At 42.6% G+C, this 23,667-nt stretch overlaps 2 protein-coding genes across 20 annotated transcripts in view; one reads left to right on the plus strand and one right to left on the minus strand.

Annotated features, from left to right (window-relative positions):
- Positions 1–15,094, plus strand: part of KNOP1 (lysine rich nucleolar protein 1) — a 37,256-nt gene extending 22,162 nt beyond the window's left edge. For 3 of the 16 annotated variants that reach the window (XM_045848856.1, XM_045848857.1, XM_045848858.1), the window contains 2 exons: positions 1,189–1,293; positions 2,670–3,019. In XM_045848856.1, coding sequence (XP_045704812.1) covers positions 1,189–1,293; positions 2,670–2,981 — 417 coding nt within the window. In that variant the 3' untranslated portion in view covers positions 2,982–3,019. The other 13 variants (XR_006786912.1, XM_045848864.1, XM_045848861.1 and 10 more) reach the window with 13 other exon arrangements.
- Positions 7,981–23,667, minus strand: part of VPS35L (VPS35 endosomal protein sorting factor like) — a 157,991-nt gene continuing 142,304 nt past the window's right edge. For all 4 annotated transcript variants that reach the window (XM_045848853.1, XM_045848851.1, XM_045848854.1 and 1 more), the window contains 4 exons: positions 20,264–20,429; positions 15,088–15,206; positions 8,774–8,920; positions 7,981–8,298 (listed from right to left, as the gene is read on the minus strand). In XM_045848853.1, the coding sequence (XP_045704809.1) occupies positions 8,200–8,298; positions 8,774–8,920; positions 15,088–15,206; positions 20,264–20,429 (531 nt within the window). In that variant the 3' untranslated portion in view covers positions 7,981–8,199. The remainder of the gene's footprint in view (positions 8,299–8,773; positions 8,921–15,087; positions 15,207–20,263; positions 20,430–23,667) is intronic.

A 23,667-nucleotide genomic window follows, 5' to 3' on the forward strand; every position in this document is an offset into this window, starting at 1 on the left:
GGCTTCTGTGTAGACTGTGTGCTGGATTGTTTTGGCAGGCTTGCTTTAGTCAAGTTGGGTATGCACAGTGAGTATTGCCTGGCCAGAACGTGTGGGGTCCTGGTGGGGCACCCTAGTGCGTGCCTGCTCCTTTGCCCTCCTGAGCTATGTGGGGCTACCCAGTATGCCTATGGCACTTGCTGATGATTTAGTTGTCTGTTGCACAAGCTGAGTCTGACCAGGGCTATTCTGGTGTGCACATGGCAGCACCCTACTAGATCTGCACTTTCTCTGGACAGAGCAGCCTGTGTGCACACACTGTATCACTCGGCTAGTTCCATACTATCTCCAGGCAGGGTAGCACTGCGAGCAAATACAGAGCAAATAGCAGAGTTTTGCTAGCTCTGCACTCTCCAGCACCCTACTATTCTGTACTTTCTCTCAGCAGGGCAGCTCTGTGAGCAAATACTGCAGAATTTTGCTAGCTCTGCTCTCCAGGAGGAGCTCTGAATGCACAGACCACCCAGTGGTTGCATGCAGCAGCACCCTAATGTACCTGCTGGACCAATCTCAAGGTTGTGCACCCACTTGTATGTACACTGTAGTGTCTTCCTTTTCCTGTTTGAGCTTTTTGCTGGGTTTACACTATGGATGCCCTGTCAGTGAACCAGATCACCTGGATAGAGATCCTGCCCAATATGCAGGGGAAATGTAAACAGTGGCAGTCACCAGTTCCTCCTGTCCTGGAGAGTTCCCTCAGGTCCCAGAGAGGTTTCACAGTTCCCCAGCATTCTCTATGTCTTTCTCTTTCTTGATTGTTATGCAGAAGCTGTTCATTTGGCCCTCAGTTTTTCTCAGGAGGAATTGCTCTTAAGTATAGGTGTACATTCTCTATGCCCTTGGGAGGGGCTAGTTCAGCATCCTCCTATGCCACTGTCTTGGACCTACCTCTTTAAAATACATCCTTAAGGAATGGCTAAGTAAGGATAAATGAGGCCTGCCCACTTTTTAGGACAAGGTATTGCAGCCCTCAAGATGCTTACAGGCTGCATTAAACAAATGCCTGCCCTAGGTTGCAGCAGAGTGAAGCTGCTTTCTTTCCTGTCACCTGCCAGTCCTCCTACCCCATCTTTGTTCTAGGTTTTAAGCTTAAAGGAAAACTTGGTATCTCATTTCTTTTTTTTTTTTCCTTTCTTCCCCATTGCTCAGGTGAGGCGAAAGGCTTTGCAAGAAGAGATTGATCGTGAGTCAGGCAAAACAGAAGCTTCTGAAACCCAAAAGTGGGCAGTAAGTCTGATGCTGGAGCTCTTTGAGGTTGTGTACTTAGTATCCTGGACTTTCCCCCTTTCCTGAAGCATGAGGAGCTGAGTGACAGGAATGTCTGCCCCAGCCTGGGAGCTAGCTCCCTCCCTGCCAGAGCTTGCCCTGAGTTAATTTCTTTCTTTGATCCTGGTCTGCATGACTTCAGTCATAGTTTGGGGAGCTGCATTTCTTGCTTCTCCTTCAGACACTGGAATGGAGACTTTTCTTAGGCCACTGCTCTGAGGGGCCTCGGCTCTCTTGCATTTTTTTAAACATGAATGATCAATGCATGGGTGGTAGAATGCTCTGGACAGGAATCAGAACCCTAAATTCCTGGTCTGGCCCAGCCTGTAGCTTGGCTGTGTGACCCTTCTCTGGGCTTCTATTACCTTCCTGCTATAAAGTGGGATGCTTCTTAGAAGAGAAGTGCATTTCAGATTGCCATCTGCCCTCTTCCACCATCAGCTGACAGAAACCTTAGGAGGATGAATGGGCTGGCCAGCTGGTGAGGTGAGGTGTACTATGCTATTGCCATGAATTAGAGGAAATGGAGTAAGGCAGACAGCTCAGAGTGTAAAAAACGCACTCTGATGGTGGCCAGACTTGAGATGCAGTTGTAGTGGGGTCACTAAATTAGGGTTGTGTCCTATTAAGCTTCAAATCTCCCATTTCCTTATCAGTAAAATGAGAGTAACAACAATAAAAGGGGGACCCCCAAAAATGGTACTTATAAAAAAATCTGTGTATTCTTACATATTTAAACTTCAGTCACCTATCAAGATAGCATTTTTTTTTCTTCCACTGCTAAAATCAGTTTTAGAATTCATCAATTTCGATGCCTTTTAGTGCTTTTTTTATCTCTTCCACATTGACAAAATGTTTCCCTTTGAGGACTTTTTTCATCCAGGGTAACAAAAAAGGGTTGTTCAGGGCTAGACTGGGGGAATAGGGAAGGTGGAACATGGAGGGATCATGCCATTTCTAGTCAAAACCTGCTAAACACTCAGTGTAGTTTGGGCAAGTGCATTTGTAAATCACCCGTCATGAAATGGGCAAATATGCTGAGTCTTAAAGAAAAAAATTCACTGAAGTCAAATGCAGCCTTTCACAATACTGGGTTCCTAGAACACTAACCTAACAGGGGAAGCCTGTACAACAAGGTGCCTGCCCTCCAAAAGATAATTCCATTTTTCAGGGGGGTTCCCCTTATATTCCTCATATGGCTCTTGTTAGAATAAAGAAGATATATGTGTTCATGAGTACAGTGTCTGGTACATAGCAAGCATTTAATCAGCTGGATCCTCCCTGTGTTAGTGGTTTTAGGGAAAGGAAAGGGCTTGCTCAATTTGAAAATGAGGAAAATAACACCTTTTTTCTCATTAATACAGGGAACTCAGTTTGGTCAATGGGATACTACTGGTTTTGACAACGAGGAACAGAAACTGAAATTTCTCAAACTTATGGGTGGCTTTAAAAATCTGTACCCTTCATTCAGCCACACCCCTGACACGATTGGAAGGCCCAACATGGCACTCAACAGGAAGGCTGCCAACACCCTGCAGCAAAGCCTGCAGCAGGACCAGGACCAGGCCATGAGCTGGAAGTACAGCTCTGGCACTGGCCTTGGCTTCAGTACCACCCCTAATAAGATCTTTTATATTGACAGGAATGCTTCCAAGTCAATCAAGTTTGAAGATTAAACTCTACTTTCCTGTCTCCCAAGTTAAAATTGCTTTTATTATTCAGTTATACAGACGAAAGCTTTGCGACAGTTGTCTGAAATTGAACTCCTACAAAGATAAAGGAGTGGGGGCATCTTATGTTTCAGGAGCCAATAGAATATGTGAGTGAGTAAAAACAAGGTTTCTGTGTTAAGCCTTCCATCCCAATTTGAAGACATTATGTACGGGGGGCTCCATAAAACCAGAATTTATAAAAAATGCATATTTATGCTTACATGTTTAACTTCAGTCACCTTCAAAGTACTCTCCATTTGATGCAATACACCTATTGAGATTCCCCCCCCCCAACTGTTCAAAGATTTCTGAACTCATTGATTTTGATGCCTTTTAGTGCTTCTACCATTTTTTGTTTCACCCATTTCACATGAGCAAAACATTTACCTTTGAAGACCTTTTTCATCCGAGGGAACAAGAAAGTCACTCAGGGCAAGATCAGGTGAATAGGGAGGGTGGAACACCAAGGGACATGCCATTTTGCTCAAAAACTGCTCAACACTCAGTACAGTGTGGGCAGGTACACTCATAAATCACCCATCATGAAATGGGCAAATGCACTGAAAGGGTCTTAAAAAAAAAAAATCACTGAAGCCAAACACAGCCTCTCACAATAACACCAACTGGTACACTGATATAGATGGGTTCCTAGAACAGTGGGGGAAGCCTGTACCACAAGGAGCCCACCCTCCAAAAGACCAGTTTTTTTAGGGGGACCCCCCATATAAATAATATTTGTTGAGTACATAGTACATGCCAGAAGTATACCAATGTTTCACTTGTGTTAATGTAATATTCTTAACTATGAAATAGGTGCTGTTATTATCCCCATCTTACAGATCAGGAAACTGAAGTTCAGGGATGAATAACTTCCCAGGATCATCTAGCTAGTAAGTGCAGTGTGTTATACTTTCATACCTCAAGCCCTATACTAATGTTCACTACTGTAAACATACCTCCCCCCGTTGGAATTTCTCCTGGAATACTCACTGGAGTTTTATATAAGAGTTCTGATTGTAGTAACAGAAGTCTATTACAGAAGTCTCAAACAGGAGGTAGAATTAGTGATGAACAGAAATGACAAACTCATTTTCCTTTTCAATCTTGGAATAGTTGCAGGCAAATAAGCATCTTGAATTGCCACCAAGCAAATGTGGCTAAGTAATCAGTTGCTGGGAAATGTGTTTTGAAACCAATCTTGTCCAGCTACCTGCCTTCTAACGCCAGTAGTGAGCTTGGATTTACTGTTTCTGCTTTTACTCAATTATGAACAAGGCATTTTTGAGAGTGGTTAGTCCAGGAACCAATAGTAAATTCCCAGGGATGTGTTTATTAGATTCTTTTCTATCATGAAGGAATCCCATGTGACTTGGTAGAGGTCCAATGCCAGGAGGCACAGACTTGTGGGGATAACCCCAGAAGTTACCTCATCAGCTGTGAACAGTGTTCCCAAGCCTGAGTGCTAGAGTCAGCCTCACAGAGCTCCAGGTACAGTAACCCAAGTGACATGTGACTATGTTCTCTCCATTCACCTAGCATTTTGCTTCCCAAAATACATGGTTGGGAAATTTCCACATCACTTGGCTTGAATGCCTCCTACAGACATCCTGTCTCAAGCAAGCCTAAACAACCAGGAAATACAGTCTCAGATGGCAGGAAGTCCTGATATAGACGGTTGATCCAGTGGCTCGTCAAGGAAACACTCTTCCTTTCTTCTCCATCATTAGTGGTGGCTTCATCAGGCTGGTGGAGAGATGGCTATAGCAATTCCAGGGAGCTTATCAAGATACTAGAACATTCCAGGGGAAGAAAAACCTTGTGGCTCACAGAAACTTCCAGAAGTCCCCCAAGATACACTTCATGAACCAGTCCCTGACACATGGCCAGTAAGCAAGAAGTGAGGAGCAGATGCTTGTGAGACAAACGTGGGCAGAGGTGAGGCAGGCCTACCAGGATTCTAACCGGCCAGGCCAGGCGTCATACTAATCTGCACTAGCAATGACTTGAGTGGGCCAGTTGCCTCAGGACATGAATTTGGCCTTTCATGGATTCAGCCTTGAGATACATAATGGAAGAGGCCACCCAAATGCTTAGAATGAGAGACTCTGCATTGGAGTTAGCTTTGGGGCACTTCCTTTGACAAAGGACTAAGTCTTCTTGCCTTGATCAATACTACAGGATTTCATTTCATATAAAACAGGGGTCCCCAACATCCAGGCCGCAGACTAGTACCGGTCTGGGCCTGTCAGGAACCGGGCCGGACCACGCAGCAGGAAACATCCTGAAACCATTCCCACCTCCCCATCTGTGGAAAAATTGTCTTCCATGAAACTGTTTCTGGTGACAAAAAGGTTGGAGACCACTGGTGTAAAAGGAAACCAACTGACTGCTCTGATCATTTTTATCTTGCAAGAGACCACACTGCTTTGGGACTGCCTTGGCTCATGAGGAAGGATTGTGGCTAGCCATCTCTTGGGTGATTCTGGAGAGAGGATGATGGATTGTCTACTGTCTTATCCTCATAGTGATAAGCTTTCATTAGGGTTTGATAGTCAGGCCTTTCATATCCTTTTTAATATAAATAGTCTGGTAGGATTTGACTTTTGAATTCACTCTATCACCACTTACTGAAGAGGAAAGTTGCTCAGAGTAAAGTTTATTGAATTCTGTGCCTTAAACAGGGTCTAGCCAGGAAGGTTGGGCAACCAAGATAGCAGGATATCACTGTCCTCAGATTTAGCTTAACCTTGTCTATGCAGACTGCCATTGCTTACATGAGTAGGTCTGTGTCTTGCAACAGTCTGAGGTCTTAGGTGGACTTCCTGTCTGACCTGGTGTTAGCTGGGTTCCTGTCCTTTGTGAATTAAACCATATTGGCTTCAGCTACCCCGTCCTTCTTGCCCAGTACCCTCCTCCAGCTGCAAGATTTGGGGTGATTTCCATGTTCATTTCTTGACTCTGAGTAGACACAGCCTGTCTCGATCAGAACTAGGAGGTTTTGGATTTTTGTTCAAAATCTCAGGGAGAGGGACAGGGAGGTCTAGCCTGGCCAGTCTTATTTTAAAGCCCTGTTCTCAAACATGTTGGCTGTTTTTCCCTTGGGGTTATCCTACTGACTAACCCTCCTTCCCTCCTTACAATTGCCCTTATCCAGCTGTTCCCAAAACAGCTGGATTCTTAGCCATTTTATAAACTTAGAACTATTCAAGATTATAGTTGGCAGAATGCCCTGCCACCCCAAATATATGCTCATGTCCTAGTCACCAGAACCTGTGAATGTTAGGGTACAAAACAAAAAGGAGTTAAGGTAACATACAGAATTAAGGTTGCTAATCAGCTGACCTTAAAATAAGATTATCCTGGATTATCCAAATGGGCCCAGTCTTGTCACAAGGGTCCTTTAATGTGGAAGAGGGAGACACACTGTAGAAGACTCCACAAGCTGGTGGTGGCTTTGAAGAAGAAAGAAAGGAACACAAGGCAAGGCAGGCAGGCAGCCTGTAAGAACTGGAAAAGGCAGAAAATGGATTCCCTAGAGGCCGGAAGTGACCAGTCCTGCTCTAATACCTTCATTTTAAAGGTAAGCCCACTGAGACTAACTGGACTTCTGGCCAGTAGAACTGTAAGGTGATAATAGTGTTCTTTAAGCCACTTAGCTTGTACTAATTTACTGATATTAAAGCAGTGGAAGAAAATGAACACAGGTCTCAAGCATAAGTTTTCCTCATTTTTACCTTAATTATTAAAATTCTTGGGGCTTTTTTAGTGTTCCATCATCTTTTGATTAGACTTTATCTCATGTAGGCTGTGGCTTTTAGGGATGGGCTAATTGATATAATATTGGGCTGGAGAAAACTTCACAAGAACATAGAAAACCTACACCTCTGCCTGGCCAAGCTATATGATTCAGAAGTTATTTTGGTGTATATATACCTGACCTGGGGAAATCCACCTTCAGGGGAATATATAGAGTGACAAGAATTTGCTGACTCTGACTCAGGAACTAATGCTGTCTGATGTGTTCAGCCTCATAGAAGAAGAAATGACTTAAGGCACATAATTTGTGAATTTTCCAACTGTTTTATTTAAATAGTACCATATACTAATAGTACTGGAAATAATTTTGTGAAATAAAGGCCACTTAGGAATATTTGAGCAATGTCACTATGCTCTCTGAATTTCTGTATGTTTTGTTCCATGAAGAGGCATTCTCCACTACCTGCTGTTCTTTAGTGGAGGTTATCTATGTTTTCAACAGAATTCCTTGTGGGGTCGGGGATTGTCACTATTAAGTTGGCCAGAAAAAAATCTATAGTACATTCTTAGTAGTAAACAGTTAAAATATCAGTTTATCTAAATTTATTTTTAAAATTATCTTAGCCACTTTTACTGAGATTAGCTGTGTGAATTGCATTTCACAAGGTAGAGAAAAATGTAATCTATGTCCAGTGACTACCTTCCAAAAGCACAGTAGTTTGGGGTACTATTCATTTACAACATGGAGGTATTTTCTTGAACAAGGGGTTCTAGGCTGGGAGTCCCCACCAATCAATACTAATACTTTTATTGATTTAAAATAAAATGTCAGTGGAAACTCATCAGTGGTAAAACAAGACTCAGATTCTACCTAACTGGTGGTAAAAAGTAGACAGAATCACATGCTATTTAGAATTACAGGTACAAAGCAAGCCAAGCAAAAAGTTTAGACATTCTCTTTCTCCTATGTAAAAAGAATCAGAAATAACTGAACAAACAGCCATGACCATAAATATTCCTTCAGGAGGTTTATGCCATTAAAGAATATGTTCTAAGTTCAATCGAGCTACTTTTTGATAGAAAAAGAAATTAACTGAGCCATCTGCCTTTTATGAATCCTCCAAGGTGGTTTAGGTAACATTTAATTCTAGATTCCAATTAGAGGAAACTGGCTCTTTTCCCAATTAAAAATAAAGACACCTACCAGAAAGAAAGGTGTTACCTGTATTCTGTTGCTCAGTGAACAAGATTGAATTTTAACACTCTTACAATTCCACTTCTTCACTGTCAGAATAATCTTGGTAGAGGCCAAGAAGCTTGGTAGAAGCTTAAACCAATTGTTATGTGTAAAAATAAAATAAAAAGCAGGTCTTTCTGGATTAGGTCCCACTGCTCCGGGTGCAGGCCTTAGGGACGGGCCCCAGGGTCAGGTTCTTGTTTGCAAAGGAAGCCTGAGTGCCAGCTCTGTCAGATGACCCATATCTGGTTGTTTGCTCTGCTTCTTGATGTATTCCAGAGTTTTCACCTAGGAGGAAAAAGAATGAACCATCTCCTTTCTGGGTCATAATTCTCTATCTTTAGAGCCCAAGGCTGCAACAAATCAGCCAGTAGAAATGACCTACTTTTTTCTTAGCAGAGAAACAGGTAAAGTCTTTGGAGGATAAGGGAGCGAAGAAACAAGCATAATTTTTAAATAAAACATCTTAGATTCAAATTACCCTTAAAATTAAATTTGGATGTGGTCAAGAATGACTGATCTTTTAATATATGTAGTATTCAGAGGGAATAAACTTTTAATAGTGTTATATTTTGTAGAGCAAGGAAGTGACTGCAGAAATCTTGGGCCTGGTGCCTTTCAAAAAAGGGGGAAATTAGGGCTGTTTAATTGCCATGCCCTGATGCTATGTTAACAACAGTTGTGCTCTCGCCAGTGGACATGTGTAGCTCCATATAATCCCTGTGCCTCAGGGGCTCAGTGAGGGGCCCTCTGAGTGTCTCACCATGGTCCTGGTGTCTGCATAGCCATGCCTCTGTGCCAGGTGCCACAGGTTTACAGAGAGCTGGTTGAGCCTGTTATTGCGCAGGTCCCCATGGGCCAAGATGCTATTAAAGAAGGAAAGACCCAACAAGCTCTGGCGCTTCAGGGCCTGAAACAGAAAAGAGAAGTTACTGTCTGGCACTGGGGCTTGAGACGGGCCCAGTCGTTAAAATGCTGGCTTGAGTTCAAATGCCAACTCTGCCATGAATCTTCTGGAGGGCAAACTGCTTAACTTCCCTGAGTCCCAGGTTCTGCATCTGTAGGAGAGTAATGTAATAATACCAGCCAACAGGGTAAGTAAGGATCAAATGAGAAGATGGACGTAAAGCCCTTCAACTTTGGAAAAGAAGTAAAACTATGCAGATGACCTGATACTATATACAAAGAACCCTAAAGATTCCACCAAAAAACTACTAGAGCTGATAAATGTAAAGAAGCAGGATACAAAATTTGCATCAAAAAGAGTAAGATACCTATGAGTAAGTTTAACCACGGAGGTGAAAGACATGTACTCAGAAAACTGTAAGACATAGAAGAAAGAAACTAAAGACACAAATAAATGGAAGGATATACTGTGCTCATGGATAGGAAGAATTTACATAATTAAAATGTCCATCCTACTACCCAAAGCAATCTATAGACTCAAAAGCAATCCCTATCAAAATGTCAATGGTATTTTTCACAATACTAGAACAAATACCAGTAATCCTAAAATTTATATGGGACTCCCAAGACACCAAACAGCCAGAGCAATCTTGAGAAAGAACAAAGTTGGTGGAATCACACTACCTGATACCAAACTACACTACAAGTCTGTAGTAATCAAAACAGCATGGTACTAACATAAAGACAGGCACATAGATTAATGGAACAGAATAGAGACCAGAAATAAACTCATGCCTATATGGTCAATTGATGTAAGAACATATAACGGGTAAAGACTGTCTCTTCAATAAATGGTGTTGGGAAAACTGGACAGACACATTAAAGAGACTACTTTCTTACCAAATACAAGAATAAACACAAAGTGGATTAAAGAAATATAAGACCTGAAACCATAAAACTCATAAGAGGAAAACGTAGGCAGTAAACTCTTTGATGTTGCTTTTGGTGATAAATTTCTTTTTATGGATATGCCTGCTTTGGCAAGGCAAACAAAAGAAAAAATAAATGGGACTACATCAAACTTAAAAGTTTTTTGCAAAGCAAAACCATCAACAAAACAAAAATACAACCTACTAAATGGGAGAAGATATTCTACAATGACATATATTCAATAAGAGGGTAACATCCAAAATTTATAAATTCATACAACTTAACACCAAAACAGACATTTCTCTAGAGTAGGGGTCCCCAATCCCCAGACTGATACTTGTCCTTGGCCTGTCAGGAACCAGGCCGCAAGCCAAGCAAGCTTGTCTGAGCTCCGCCTCTTGTCCCTCTACCTCTTGTTCCATGAAACCAGTCCATGGTGCCAAAATGTTGGGGACCACTGCTACAAAGGACATCCAGATGGCCAATGGACATATGAAAAGATGCTCAACATCACTAATCAGAAAAATGCAAATTAAAACAACAATGAGGTGTATCACCTCACACCTATCACTGTGACTATCATCAATAAATCAACAATCAAATGTCTGTGAGGATGTGAAGAAAAGGGGGACTGCAAATTGGTGTAGCCACTATGGAAAAGAGTGTGGAGTTCCCTAGAAAATTAATAGAAATAGCATATAATCCAGCAATCCCTCTTCTGGATATTTATCCAAAGAAATACACTATGTTTTTAAAAAAAATTATTTATTTTTAGAGAAAAGGGAAGGAGAAAAAGAGGGAGAGAAACATTAACGTGTGGTGGTTCCTTACACAGTCCATACTGGGGTCCTGGCTTGCAACCCAGCTATGTGACCTCACTGGGAATTGAGCTGGAAACCCTTTGTTTCACAGGCCTGCGCTCAACCCACTAAGTTACACCAGCCAAGGGAAGAAATGCACTAATTTGAAAAAGCACATTCACCCCTATGTTCATTGTAGCATTATTCACAATAGCTAAATATGGAAGCAACTCATGTGCCCATCAATACACAAGTGGATAAGAAGTGGTACATACATAAAATGAAATATTACTCAGCCATAAAAAAAGAATTAAATATTACCATTTGTGGCCACATGAATGGACCTAGAGGGTATTATGCTGAGTGAAATAAGTCAGAAAGAAATACCATGATTTCCTATATGTGAAATCTAAAAAATAAATGAACAAAACAAGACTCAGAACAAGCAGATGAGAGGTGAAGGGATTAAGAAGTACAAATCTGTAGTTATAAAGTAGTTGTAGGATGTAAAGTACAGCAAAGGGAATATAGTCAATAATGTTGTAGTAAGTATGTATGGTTCAGATGGGCACTAGACATATCACCAGGGGAGATTACTTAATGTCTAATCTTTATGTTGTGTATTTGAAACTAATATAGTATTGTACATCCACTGTAATTAAAAAATAAATAAAAATACCTAGCTGGTGTAGCTCAGTGGACTGGGCTCTGGCCTGAGAACCAAAGGGTCAGTGGTTTGATTCCCAGTCAGGGCACATGCCTGGGTTGCAGGCCAGGTTCTCAGTTGGGGGCACGCGAGAGGCAACCACACATTGATGTTTCTCTCCCTCTCTTCCTCACTCTCTTCCCCTCTCTCTAGAAATAAATACTTTTTAAAAACCTAAAAAAAAAGATAAATAAAAAAATATATAGTAGTCTTTTAGTGGAGAAAACAACACAATACACAGTTTCAAACACAGCTGACTTATGGTGGCTGAGTGCCCATGAAGAAACTCAGATCCCCCACTAAATTGAGCTTGCCTTGGCAGCAGCCTGGACCAGGTGACGGTCACAAGCTCAAAGGTACCTAACTGGCACATACTCATGAACTGACTGGTAACTGCCTGCTCTGGACTCTTTGTTTAATCAGACACTGTAGTTCTGCCCCAATTAGGAACTTAGGCAGAGATCAGCATTCAGTAGGTTTCAGTCAATTCTGCTCCCCTTTTAAGCCCACCATTGTCTACCACCTAGAGACAATGAAGGCCCCATTTTCTGTTTGGATCTAGAGGACCAAACTAAAAAATAAATCCTATTTCAAAGCCAATGAAAGAGTCACCCCCTGAGAGAGGCCCTTCATATGCATTGCATTGAAATGTGAGAGACTTAAAAAGTCAAAGGAAAACAACCTCTTAACTATTTCTCCATTCCATACCTTCTCAACAAGCATTTTACCCTAGAGAGCCCAATTCACGTGTCTTAAAAGCACAGCCCATTAAAAATGAAATCATCAGAGATGGGTCTGAGGCATAAGGCATGCCAGCCAATATGCAAAGATCCAGAACTACAATCATTATCATGAGAACCAAATCAGGACCCTGAGTCCCCTCCTCTCTCCACTGAGGTTTCACATAGAAAAGAGCTGCTTTCATTCTTTTCATGCTTTTCATTCTAAGGATCTGCCATGCTTCACAGCTTCACCACACCCAAGCAAACAACTTTATGAATCTTGTGACTGAAAAGGACTGGCTTCTTCATGTGGATATAGAGGACAATTTTGAAAGCAGGGCTGTGACCCGTGCTAAGAGACGAGACATTTGGAATCAGCATCAACACTAGGGTTTTCCAATAGCAGGCAGCTTTGCTCCACACCAAGTGGAGAGAAATCTGACCAGCTCTTCTAGGGCACCAGACTCTACAGCAGGGGTATCAAACTTATTTCCACCAGGGGCGACATCAGCCTTGTGGTTGCCTTCAAAGGGCTGAAATAATTTTAGGACTATATGAATGTAACTACTCCTTAATGGTAAGGAATCGAAATTACATTCAGCCCTTTGAAGGCAACCGTGAGGCTGATGTGGCCCTCGGTGAAAATAAGTTTGACGCCCCTGCTCTAGAGTATTCCACCTCTCAAACTCTTGACATGCGATGTCATCTGTGAATTTCACATATGCTCAGTGAAGGATGACTTGTTCCATTCAGCTTAGTTCACTCATATTTTTCTACTAAATGTACATATATGAACAGACATTTTCAGTGAACATCCCTGGCAAGTTCAAATGGTCTACAGAAACATTCCAGATTTGCTCTTCTGTTAAAATTTTGTTTTAGTTTTTACCACCATCAATGTCTCCTCCTCAAAGAAACCAATGTTAAATAAAAATAGTTCCAAATTATGGGGCTCTGGGCTTTATCCTATAAGCATGAGGGTCCTAGGCTATGGTCATTTATGCTGTCACTGCAGCCTTTGATTAGATCCAGCCTGTTGCATGAGTGAAAAGTGTGCTTTCAAATCATGTGGCAAAATGCGAATGCCAAATACAGGGCCGTGCTCTTTCTACAAGGCACCCGGCTAGAAGCTGGAGCCAGAGCCAATTTTGTTTTTTTAATCAGGAATGACACTAAGAATTTTCTCTGATGGGGGTGGAGCAAAGGGCATCTAATTCGTGTAACAAGGGCAAGCTAAGGTGAAGGACACTCCATTTCTCCTATACATAGGAAGGGCTCTCCTGAAAACCACCTATGCAAAAGAAAAGCTGGGTCTTTAACCCCCAGGGAGAGTTCACACGTGTTTGAGAAAGGCCTTTCAGTTGGGAGAGGGGGTGCCTCTTCTAATACTCAGGTTTAATAATCCAGTTCCTGACACTGGGGTTCTAATGCTGCCACTACCACTGGCAGCCAAGTGCACTACATGCATTAAGTGTCCCAGAGTCAGTGGGACACACCCACAAACCTTTAGTTCCTAGAGAGAGGACTGTGTGGCACTGATGCCCCTGGAACCAATGGTTCTGTGGTTTTCCTCTGCCCTTTGGATTGCTAACCCAAAGGCTGGCCCTTTGACAGTACCCCTGATCTTGGCAGAGGCCACCAGGGAATGAAGTTCAGAAAAAAAAAACCCACTCTCCAATACGTGCTTGAATAATGCTGGGAAAATGGGAACCCAGGACATACTCATATATGTATGCCTACCCATGTACACTCACAGCTATATAATCATGGTTTTTTGGTGGGGTGGAAATGGGGTTGAGGGCAATGGTAGTATTTTATACAGTCCTGAAAATGAGAAAGAATTAATATCCAGTTTGATCTTATTTTGTCTTCAAAGGGTTTGATGAGGTAGGAGGTGTAGGAGCAAAACCTAGGAGTGAGAGAGACTCCAGGAAGGAGATGGGAAAGGATGGAGGGCTCAGCAAGGAAGGGGAGGGCTGGAAGGCCACTGGAAACCAAACAGTCTGAAATCTATCTTGGGTTTGGGAAAGGGAACTTAGAGGGAGGACAGTGAGGAAAAAAAGGGCCTGCCAGGAAGAGATTAGGGATGGGCCATCAGGTTTTCTCAGAGCTTCAAACAGACAGCTCAGAGCCATGAAGAGCAACACCAGAATGAAAGGCACCAGCAGATCCATGGGAAAGATGTAGAGAAAAGTCAGGCACTGGCTTTGACAACTAAGGCACTATAACAACCTCCTCCACCTTGACTACACTACAGGAGTCAGCCTTAACACAGTGTCTGAACAAACAAACATGCATCTCTGCCAGCCTGAGAAAGGGCCTCTGGGATCCATGTGTCACCTACATGTTTGCACTGAAGCTGCAAAAAATGGAAGCCATGGTCGGCATAACTTGGGAAGAGAACTGGGACAATCATGTATTTTAACGATGAGGATATGTTCTGAGAAACGTATCATTAGACAATTTTGTTGGCAAACATCAGAGTACACTCACACATATCTGGATGTCACAACCTGCTACACATCAGTATGGTACAGCCTAGTGGTCCTGGGCTGCAAGTATGTACAATACGCAATGTACTGAGTACTGCAGGCAATTATAACAAAATGGTAATTGTGAATCTAAAACATATCTGAACTACAGTAGGTACCCTAGAAATATGGTATACAGTACTTTTATATGACTAGCACATAGTTTTGTTTATACCAGCATCACCACAAACACACGAGTAATGCATTGTGCTATGTTATGATGGCTATGATGTCACTGGGAAATAGGAATATTTCAATCCCTTTTTAATCTCAGGGGACAAGGACATAGCAGATGGCCAGGGGAACCTGGCAGGCAGGCGAAGAGCAGGAGTGAAGGCTCCACAGCTCTCTGGCCACAGTTTGCATATGAACACATTATTCACATGAAAGTTTTCTTTCCAGAATGAACATCCACCCACCCTGGACACACATGCATTCAGAGCAAGAGAGTAGCAGGATGGCAGATAACAGAGGGCACCTACCTCATCCTTGGCCAGGGTCTTCAGATGCTGCAGGACCTGTGCCATCGCTGTCTCACAGAGCTTGTTGTTTTCAGCCAGAAACTTGGAATCTCCCCCATAAAGGCTGTCATTGGAGTCAACTGATGGAACAAACCATAGCCGAGAGTCATTACTAAGGCCATCCTGGCCAGGGAGAGGCAGTCCTGTGGCTTACGGTATCAGAAGATGTCAGGAAGTCACGGCAGGACAAGTGGAAATGGCCAAATTTCCCACCAGGCTTGAGGCCTTCTGATTCACAAAGAAAATATCTGGACTTTTGGATAGATGGAGCCCGAGACCAGGGTTTGGAAGGGGTCATCAAGAATCATGCTGAGCATCAGAGTAGTGGCCAATACTGAGTGCTTCCCATGTCCCAGACATTGGGCTAAATGCTTTCAACATGTTACTGCAAGTCCTCATAAACAGCATGGGAAAGAGATGACATTACCATTTCCCTTTGACATGAGAAAATAGGCTCAGAGGTGCTCCCAGCTAGTATCCAAAACCAAGATGTCCCATTCTGAAGTTTACACCGTTAGGCACTACACCCAGCTGCCTACCTTTTCATCCCTCAAACTCTCAGATTGACCCTGAAGTTCTGGATGCCTACTGGTGAACTATAATGTCTTTGAAAATGTCTCTGCTTCGGCACCTCCTGTGACAGCTGCTACGTGGGACACAACAAGGATGGCAAGGATGGAGTGAGTTGGACCTCCCTCCTTAATGTACACATAGCTTTACCTTTGGGTAAGAAAGGAGAGAACACACAGCATGCTGTTCTTCACTTTGCTTTTTTGACTGACATACTTGGTGCTATTTCCATATCAGCATATACAGATCTGCTGCTTGCTTTGTAATAGCTAGGCAGTATTCTAATGTAAATGTTTAAAGTGGTCCCCTCTGTGACGCTTCAGTTATTTTCTTTCTTTTCTTTGTCTGGGGATGAGGGCTGGGCAGGACTGCTGTGAAGTTTAGGGTCCATAATGAAACAACCCTGCCTTGCAGAATCTACTCTTTTCCTCCATGCCTATGTGAGTTTAATACTCCGCCTTGTATGAAACCTGGACGTGGTCAAGCACCATTATTTCAGCCTGGAATGAACTAGAAGTGCTCTCAGGAGCCATATTCAGTGAAGAATCCATAGACTTCGGAGAGAAACCTTTGCAGCACCAGTAGCAGGTGGCACGTGGTCAAGAAGAAGGAAAGGGTAGCGGCAGTTCTTTGCCGCTTCTAATACAGCGGAGGACTAAAATTTGGGCCGTTGCCCCAGGTGTGGCGACATCAGATAAACCAGAGACTATACTGGTGCTTGGGGGGAGAAGCAGTGTAGATGTGGCCACAAGCACATGGCACAATCTGCTGTGGTTTGGGAACATTTTTTAATAAAATGGGTTCTACAGGAATATAATTTGCTGTGTTCTCCTTGACCTACCTTTTAGTTTTGAAAAAAAAAAAAATGAATGTCAAGACTATAGAAAAGTTGGAGAAACAGTATGCTGGAGACCATCTCATCCTTAGAATCAGCAGTTGGTGCCATTCATTATACTACTTCTGGGCCCACCCTTGCATTTGCTCTCTTTACAACATACACATACACACACCCATCTATACGCAGGGTGCACAGGTACTGCCCGAAAGTGAAGAGCATAGTAAGTCTCTGTGATCCCCAGCATCTATCTGTAGGTAATCTTTAATCCAGTTCTCAAGTGCTTGTCTGTGAGGATGCTTCCAGGAAATACTTTCTAGGCTATTTGTTTTGCAATTACTTCTCCAACACCAGATTGGAAAGAAAAGGCCCTAGGCCACAGGGGTCTGTCCCAGAATTTCTAAGACTGTTCTGGCATCTTTCACAACTTTCCACCATGATGAGGGTGGCAGTTATTCTTGTAAAAGGCAAAAGAATTTGATTCAGCCACTCACCATCTGATTTTGTGGCAAAACTGCAGCAGGTGAAGGAATTTCCCATGTCTCTGCTGAGGACTACACTTGTTCCTGGCATAAATTCCCAGTCTGACTCTAGGCTGGAATCTATTTTCATTCTGCTTAGCCCAATACTGGAGAAGAGAGAAAGTCTGAGAGTGCCTGTGGCCAATCAGCCAAGCTGGTTAGGGACCCCGTGGGAAACAAAGCCCACCTGGTCCCTGCATTCCCAGAACTCTCAGTCTATTGAGGAGATGTAGGTGAGCAAACAGGCGATTGCAATGGTGTGTGATGAATGTCAGCAGGGGAGGAAACAGTGGGTACAGGATCCTAAAATCTAGGCTTGGGATGGAATTCTGGCATTAGCAAGATCCACAGTGAATGTACCAGAGAAAGTAAAATGGATCAGGAGTGGCGGAGCAAGTGTCTACTTTAACACTTGGTGGTGATAAGAGGGAGGGAGGGAGGAAGGGTGACATTTTGAATTAGGATGAAGCTGGTTAAGGTCAGAGTGTAAAGTGAGCCTGAGAGTCCAGACCTGAGGAGAAATGATATCCCTGGCAAAAGGCCACTAACAATTACCCACATTCTCTGCAGCTGTCTGTCCCAGGGTCACAACCCTGAATGCTTCAAGGGCCTGGCAGCTGGCATGGAGGTGTGAAGGGGCTATGCTGGTTTCACAGCAGCATCCTAGATTGTACTCTTCCTACTAGATACACTCTAACTGCATAGTCAGTAAACAAATAGTATATAGTACTCTTCTTCCCTTCCACATCAAACACACTCACTCTCTTGCATGCAAGTACTGTAGTACTTGCTCCAGGTAATTTCAAAACATACTCTTTTCTGTTAATCTGGAAAGAAAGCAGCCAAACTATTCTTCATAAATGCAAAAAAACATTCGAACCCAGTTTTTCATAAGTCCTAACTTGTGTCATTGCTGTCTAAAAGGCTGACTAGAATAAGAAAGGGATAAGAAAATGGAATTCACAACCCCTGGAAAGCCTCCACAGCCTAGGGACTCTCTCCTACCAACACAAATTTCTAGCCACTACTGTGCATCTAAAGGAAACACAGCTGGGCCAAAAAGAAGGAAAAGAAAACCCATCCTTTTGTTTTAATCTTTAAAAGCCAGAAAACTAGACTCCTAACTATCAAACTTAGCCATACTCCCTTGTTAACACTCTGGCTGCTATAGTCTGCCCTGACTGTGTGGTTCATACAGAAGATTTAACTGGAGAGGAGAGAGCTTGCTCTTCTGACAGGGCTCTTGGTTTACAGACCCACTTCCATGTCAGTATCTGGTCCTCAAAAGTTTACTGCTGAGAGTCTTCAACATGCCCCTCACAAAAGGGGAAATAAAAATGCCAACAAATATAGGAGAATGTGTTCAATCTCATTAGCCATCAGAGAAATGCAAATTATACTCAGAATATCCAAAATGGTGAAGACTGACCATACTACCAAGGGGAGGAGATGGAACCCTCATTCATGCCCTGTAGGAGTATCAATTGGTATAACCATTTTGGAAAACGGATATAGTTATCTACCAGATCTGAATGAATATAAGCAAATCCTATGAGCCTGCAATTCCACCCCTAGGGATATACCCGAAAGAAATGTACACCAAGAATTATATATTCAGGAATGTTCATAGCAGCACTACTTGTAACAGTCTAGAACTCAAACTGGATACAAGCAAATGTTTATCCATAATGGAATGCATGAATTCTGGCATAGTCACACAGTGGAATATAGTGTACAGAAATGTAAAAGTATGAACTACAGTGCAACACAGAAGACTCTCACACACATAATACCAAGTGAAAGAAGCCAGATACCAAAGAATGTGCTAAATGAGTTCATATACATAAAAGTCAAACTGGCAAACTAGTTAGTGATGCTGAAGTTGGGAGAAAGGTGTACCTCTGGAAAGGAAAGTGGTGGTGCTGATTGGAAGGAAGCATGTGGGACACTTCTGGGGAACCAGTAAATTCAGTTTTTTGATGTGGGTTGTGGTTACCTGGGTGTGTTCACTTTGTGATAATCCACTGAGCTTTATAGTTGGTGGTATGTATATTATGTTATACTTAATTAAAACATTGTTATTTTGTAATCAAGAAGGCAGCATAATATACATCCCACAGTTCTGGGTGTGAATTCCACTTCAATCACTAACTGGCCCTGAGTCCTTGAAACCACATGGCTGGTAAACAACATTATCCTTCTGAGTCTCCCCCTTGATGATATATAAAATGGGGACAGGAATGTCTGTCTTCATTACAATGCTGAGAAGCCTATAGGAAAGAGGCCCCTAGAGTCTGGTGTGGCACCTGGCATGCAGCAGAAGCTCAGGTTGTCAGAGCTATCATCACCTACATTAACCTGCCTCCCTAATTTACATCTTTACTGTCAGCTTCCAAATCCCAGCTAGAGAAAAGCCTGTAAGAATTACGGCAGAAGGCCATATCCCTTACCATTGCAAATTTGTTCCCTGACACTACCAAATGTAAACACAGTGGCTTAAACCCTTAAGTATATAATCACTGACCAGAGCACTTTTAACAAAAGTGCTGTTTTGGTTTTTTTTTTAATAAAAAATTGGAACTGAGGTAGGAAGATGCTTAGGCTCAGAAGGCGGAGGTCTGGAATTGGGACTGTCCTATGTTATATACAGGACATGAGGAATCTGTTCCTAAACTCATAGCAGCAAGTTCAAAACTGCTGGTAGTACATGAGGGCCACTGAAGGCCATCTCCTTCCTCCTGAACATGTGATCTAGGGACTAGCTGAGCCTCACTTAAAGTAATGGGTAAAAATACCCCAGACCAAGGCCTGTCTGAGGCTGTGGTTAGGAACAGGCCTGGGAGGAAGCTCATGCATGTGTACACTTAAACACCATTCTAGGTTATTCTGTAGAACACCAAAGACAGCACCGACCCAAAAGAGGGCTTCTCTGAATTCATCTGATTTTTAAATCTTGGATGTTTGTTATAGATACAGATCCTCAAGTCTCTTCCTGGGGATTCTAATTTAGAAGGGGCAGATGGGGCTCAGGACTCTATTAAGATTTGTCCCAGGTAATTCTTACACTGGAAAAATCCAGAGAGACCCTGGACTAGAAGTTCACAGTAGGTAAGACACAAGGTGGATTAAATAAAAGAAAATGAAAACATTTAACTTGACTTTCATGAAATTCAACAACACAGTGCAGTTTGGTGGAAGGGAGCCTGACTACCTTTGTCTACATGGTAGAGGTAGGTCTCCTGACTCATGGCAGATAGAAGGTGCAGAACATAGGTGTAGATGCGGATTTTATCATCACTGCTGTCCTCCCAGGTATACTCCTGGATCACGTTAAGAAGCTCTCGAACAAGAAACAGGACACCATGTTCAGGATGATCCTAGTGGAGAATCAAAACAAGTATAATTATTTGCAGACATGAAGCAGGAGAAAAAAAAATCAAGACAGAAACCTAAGTCCCTCCCTTTAGCAGCTATAGAGAAACTAAAAGAATCAGCTATGGTTAAACAATAGAGAGAAAAATGACAAAATGCCATTAATCCCACTCATCAATATACTGCAGTCTATGGAGATAAACTTTGAGAGTCTCGCTTTTTGGATTCCAGAATGAGAAAGCAAAGGGTACCTGTCAGGTAGTTTCCAAAATTACAATCCTGTTTTTAAGTATAGAGCTGTAAAAAGTCTTGTTCTTCCAATTACAAAATCAAGATTGTTAGTCTCAAAGCAGATGAGCAGCAGAAGCCACCTTCTTCATGTAAGCCCCCCAAATGATCACTGTCACCATGAGGCACTGATGTTAATAAAATATCACTAGGTAGGGCATTCAACAACATGAACAGCTAAATTGAGGACTCTGTTTTGGGAAAAGAAAAATCCAAGAAACAGTCATAGAGCTTTTAACAGTGTTTCTCAGAAGCTAAACTGAATTGAAAAGAAGTGCTGGGATTAAAACAAAAACAAACAAAAAAACACCCTGCCACTTCAATTCAGTTCCAAGAATATATATGTGGTTATGTGGCTCCCCTGCTTAACACTGACTTCTCCCACTGAGAACACATGTCCAGCTCCTGCTGCCATCATCTTCCTGACCCAGCCAATGCCTGTTGCCCCTCACTTGCTCAAGCCATCACTTTAAGACTCCTGGGGACAGATGGACCACTCAGGGGCCTCTGAGGACCCAGGCATACTCAAAGGTTAAATGAGGACTATTTACTAAAGAATTATTTATAAAGATGTGGGCAGGATGAAGGGAACTAGGAAGGCACCCAGGGCCTGGCAACAGCAGGAAGCCATCATCATCCTTGGTCTGAAAGCACACAGTGGGGAGTAACATTACTGGACTGTGCAAGACCTGCAGCTGGAGGAGGTAGCTTGCAAGAACTGTGGTCTTGGGTGCAGGAACCAAGCCATTGCCAAACCATGGCCCAGTCTGTAAATACCCCAACCTCATTGTCCTCCTGCCCTCCAATCTGCCACTGGTACCATCTGCTGGCTGAAGGAGCTGGAAGCCAGAAAAAGCCCAGGTGATACAGGCCCCACAGATCAGTCTCCCAGACAGGCCAGATGGAAGAATGCTGTGGGGGACAACTTACACTCCAATAACGTTCTAGTCTCAGGCCCTACTGTTCCCTCTACTGGGATCTTTATCTGCAAGACTTTACCAAGGCCAGGCTGACTCCATGAGAACCTTTAGATCTCATCTTACATGTTAACTCCTCAAGGAGACTTTCCCTGATCATGTAGAGCTCCCAGACCCCCTCCTCTTATCTTTCTTTATCCCAAATCATCTTGTCTTCTTTTCCAGAGCAGTTCTTACCCTATGAAGTGTTCTTGTTTCTTCCTTCAGTGAACTACCCAATAATATCTCTCGGTTTATCTCTCTCTTTCATTCTAACCTATAACTTCCAGGAGGACAGAGATTTTATCCGTCATGTTTGCCAATAACACACTTGCAGGACTGCCCAGGGAACACAATGTGAATGGCACCCCAACCAACCCTGGTTCCGGGGATAGTGTTAGGCACACAGCAGGCACTCAGTATATAATGTTGAATAGCTTACATTTTTTGAGTACCTTCTATGTGCCAGTAACTGAGCTGACTATAAAAACAAGTAACAGTAGCTAATTTTTATGGTAGCTATCATAGTTACCATAGCTCTCTATGTTCTAGAAAAATAGTATAATATTATGACACCCCCCAACCCTCCCACATTTTACAGATGGGAACTGGGCCACAGAGAGGTCTAAGTAGCTCAAGGTCAAACTGATAATACTTGGGAGAACCAAGATTTCAGCTGCGGCAGTCTGGCTCCAGAGGAGGCATTCCTAACAACTAATACTATATTTATACTGCCTCTCTGCTAGATGAGTTGGCATGTCTCTGACTTAATGGAGCTGGCTAATTGGGAGAGTCAGATATTTTGAACACAGGCCTGGTATACAAGAAATGCTATAACCAAGGTTGGTAAGAATTAATAACCAGCAAATCCAATGTGTATACAGCAGTAATACTTTCAGTGGGTGAGAATAAGAGTGGAGGTGTGCTAAGATGGTTTGTATAGCTGTTAACATTTACAGCAATTGCTGTTATAATATTGGCAAGAAAGAAGACGTCTGAAGGTCTGAACTATAAGCATCAGAAATGCCCACTCCATGGTCTCCCTTCTGTTTATAACGTCCATCTCAGCTGACAGCTTATTGCTGCCTTTCTTTGCTGACAGCTGTTTCTAACTAGGCAATTTTATTCCGCTATGTGGATGTTCAAAAATACATTTTATTTAGTGATCTGCCTTGGAGAGGGTCAATAATCTGGATGTTTCAGCAACCTAATTTCAACACAAATTGCCACAATTATCGAGGGAGACCATTCAACATACACTCAAAAAGATAGAAGAAGAAGAAAAAAGAGGTAAAGGTTTGCAGCTAAGCCATATCCTTGAGCTTTTGCCCGTAATTGATGAGAGATTATTTCCAGCCTTTTGTATAAGGGAAAAAAATTTCCACATGGTATCTATTCTTCAGCAGCTGTAATTTTTTTTAAAAGAAAATGCACTTTGATGGCTCAGTGCCAGCAACTGAAGCAAGGCAAACACAGATTTCAGGAAGGAAGGAAGGAAGGAAGGGAGGGAGGGAGGGAGGGAGGGAGGGAGGGAGGGAGGGAGGGAAGAAAAGAAAGGAAGGAAGGAAGGGAAGAAAAGAAAGAAAGGAAAGAAAGAGGAAAGTAAGGAAAGAGAAAAGAAAAGAAAAGAGAAAAGAGAAGAGAAAAAAGAAAAGAAAAGAAAAGAAAAGAAAAGAAAAGAAAAGAAAAGAAAAGAAAAGAAAAGAAAAGAAAAGAAAAGAAAAGAAAAAAGAAAAGAAAAGAAAAGAAAAGAAAAAAAAACAATCCCTTGATTCAGTTGGCAGCCTGAGCGGGCAAGATTCCCCCTGGTGTCTGCCAAAGTTGCTCTCTGACACAGCAAACAATGCGTAAGAGGAGGCTCCTAAGGGGCACCTGGAAGGAACTCAAACCTCCCTTCCAGCTGCACAGGTGAGGCCTAGCTCCCAACATTTGTAATATCCCTTTGGGTCTCTAGTATGTAGGAACACTTCTATTAAATGTCACTCCATGGGAGAAGAGA

The sequence above is a fragment of the Phyllostomus hastatus genome, unplaced genomic scaffold, assembly GCF_019186645.2.
Source record: "Phyllostomus hastatus isolate PE091 unplaced genomic scaffold, TTU_PhHast_1.1 phas_contig_64, whole genome shotgun sequence".
Taxonomy (NCBI): domain Eukaryota; kingdom Metazoa; phylum Chordata; class Mammalia; order Chiroptera; family Phyllostomidae; genus Phyllostomus; species Phyllostomus hastatus.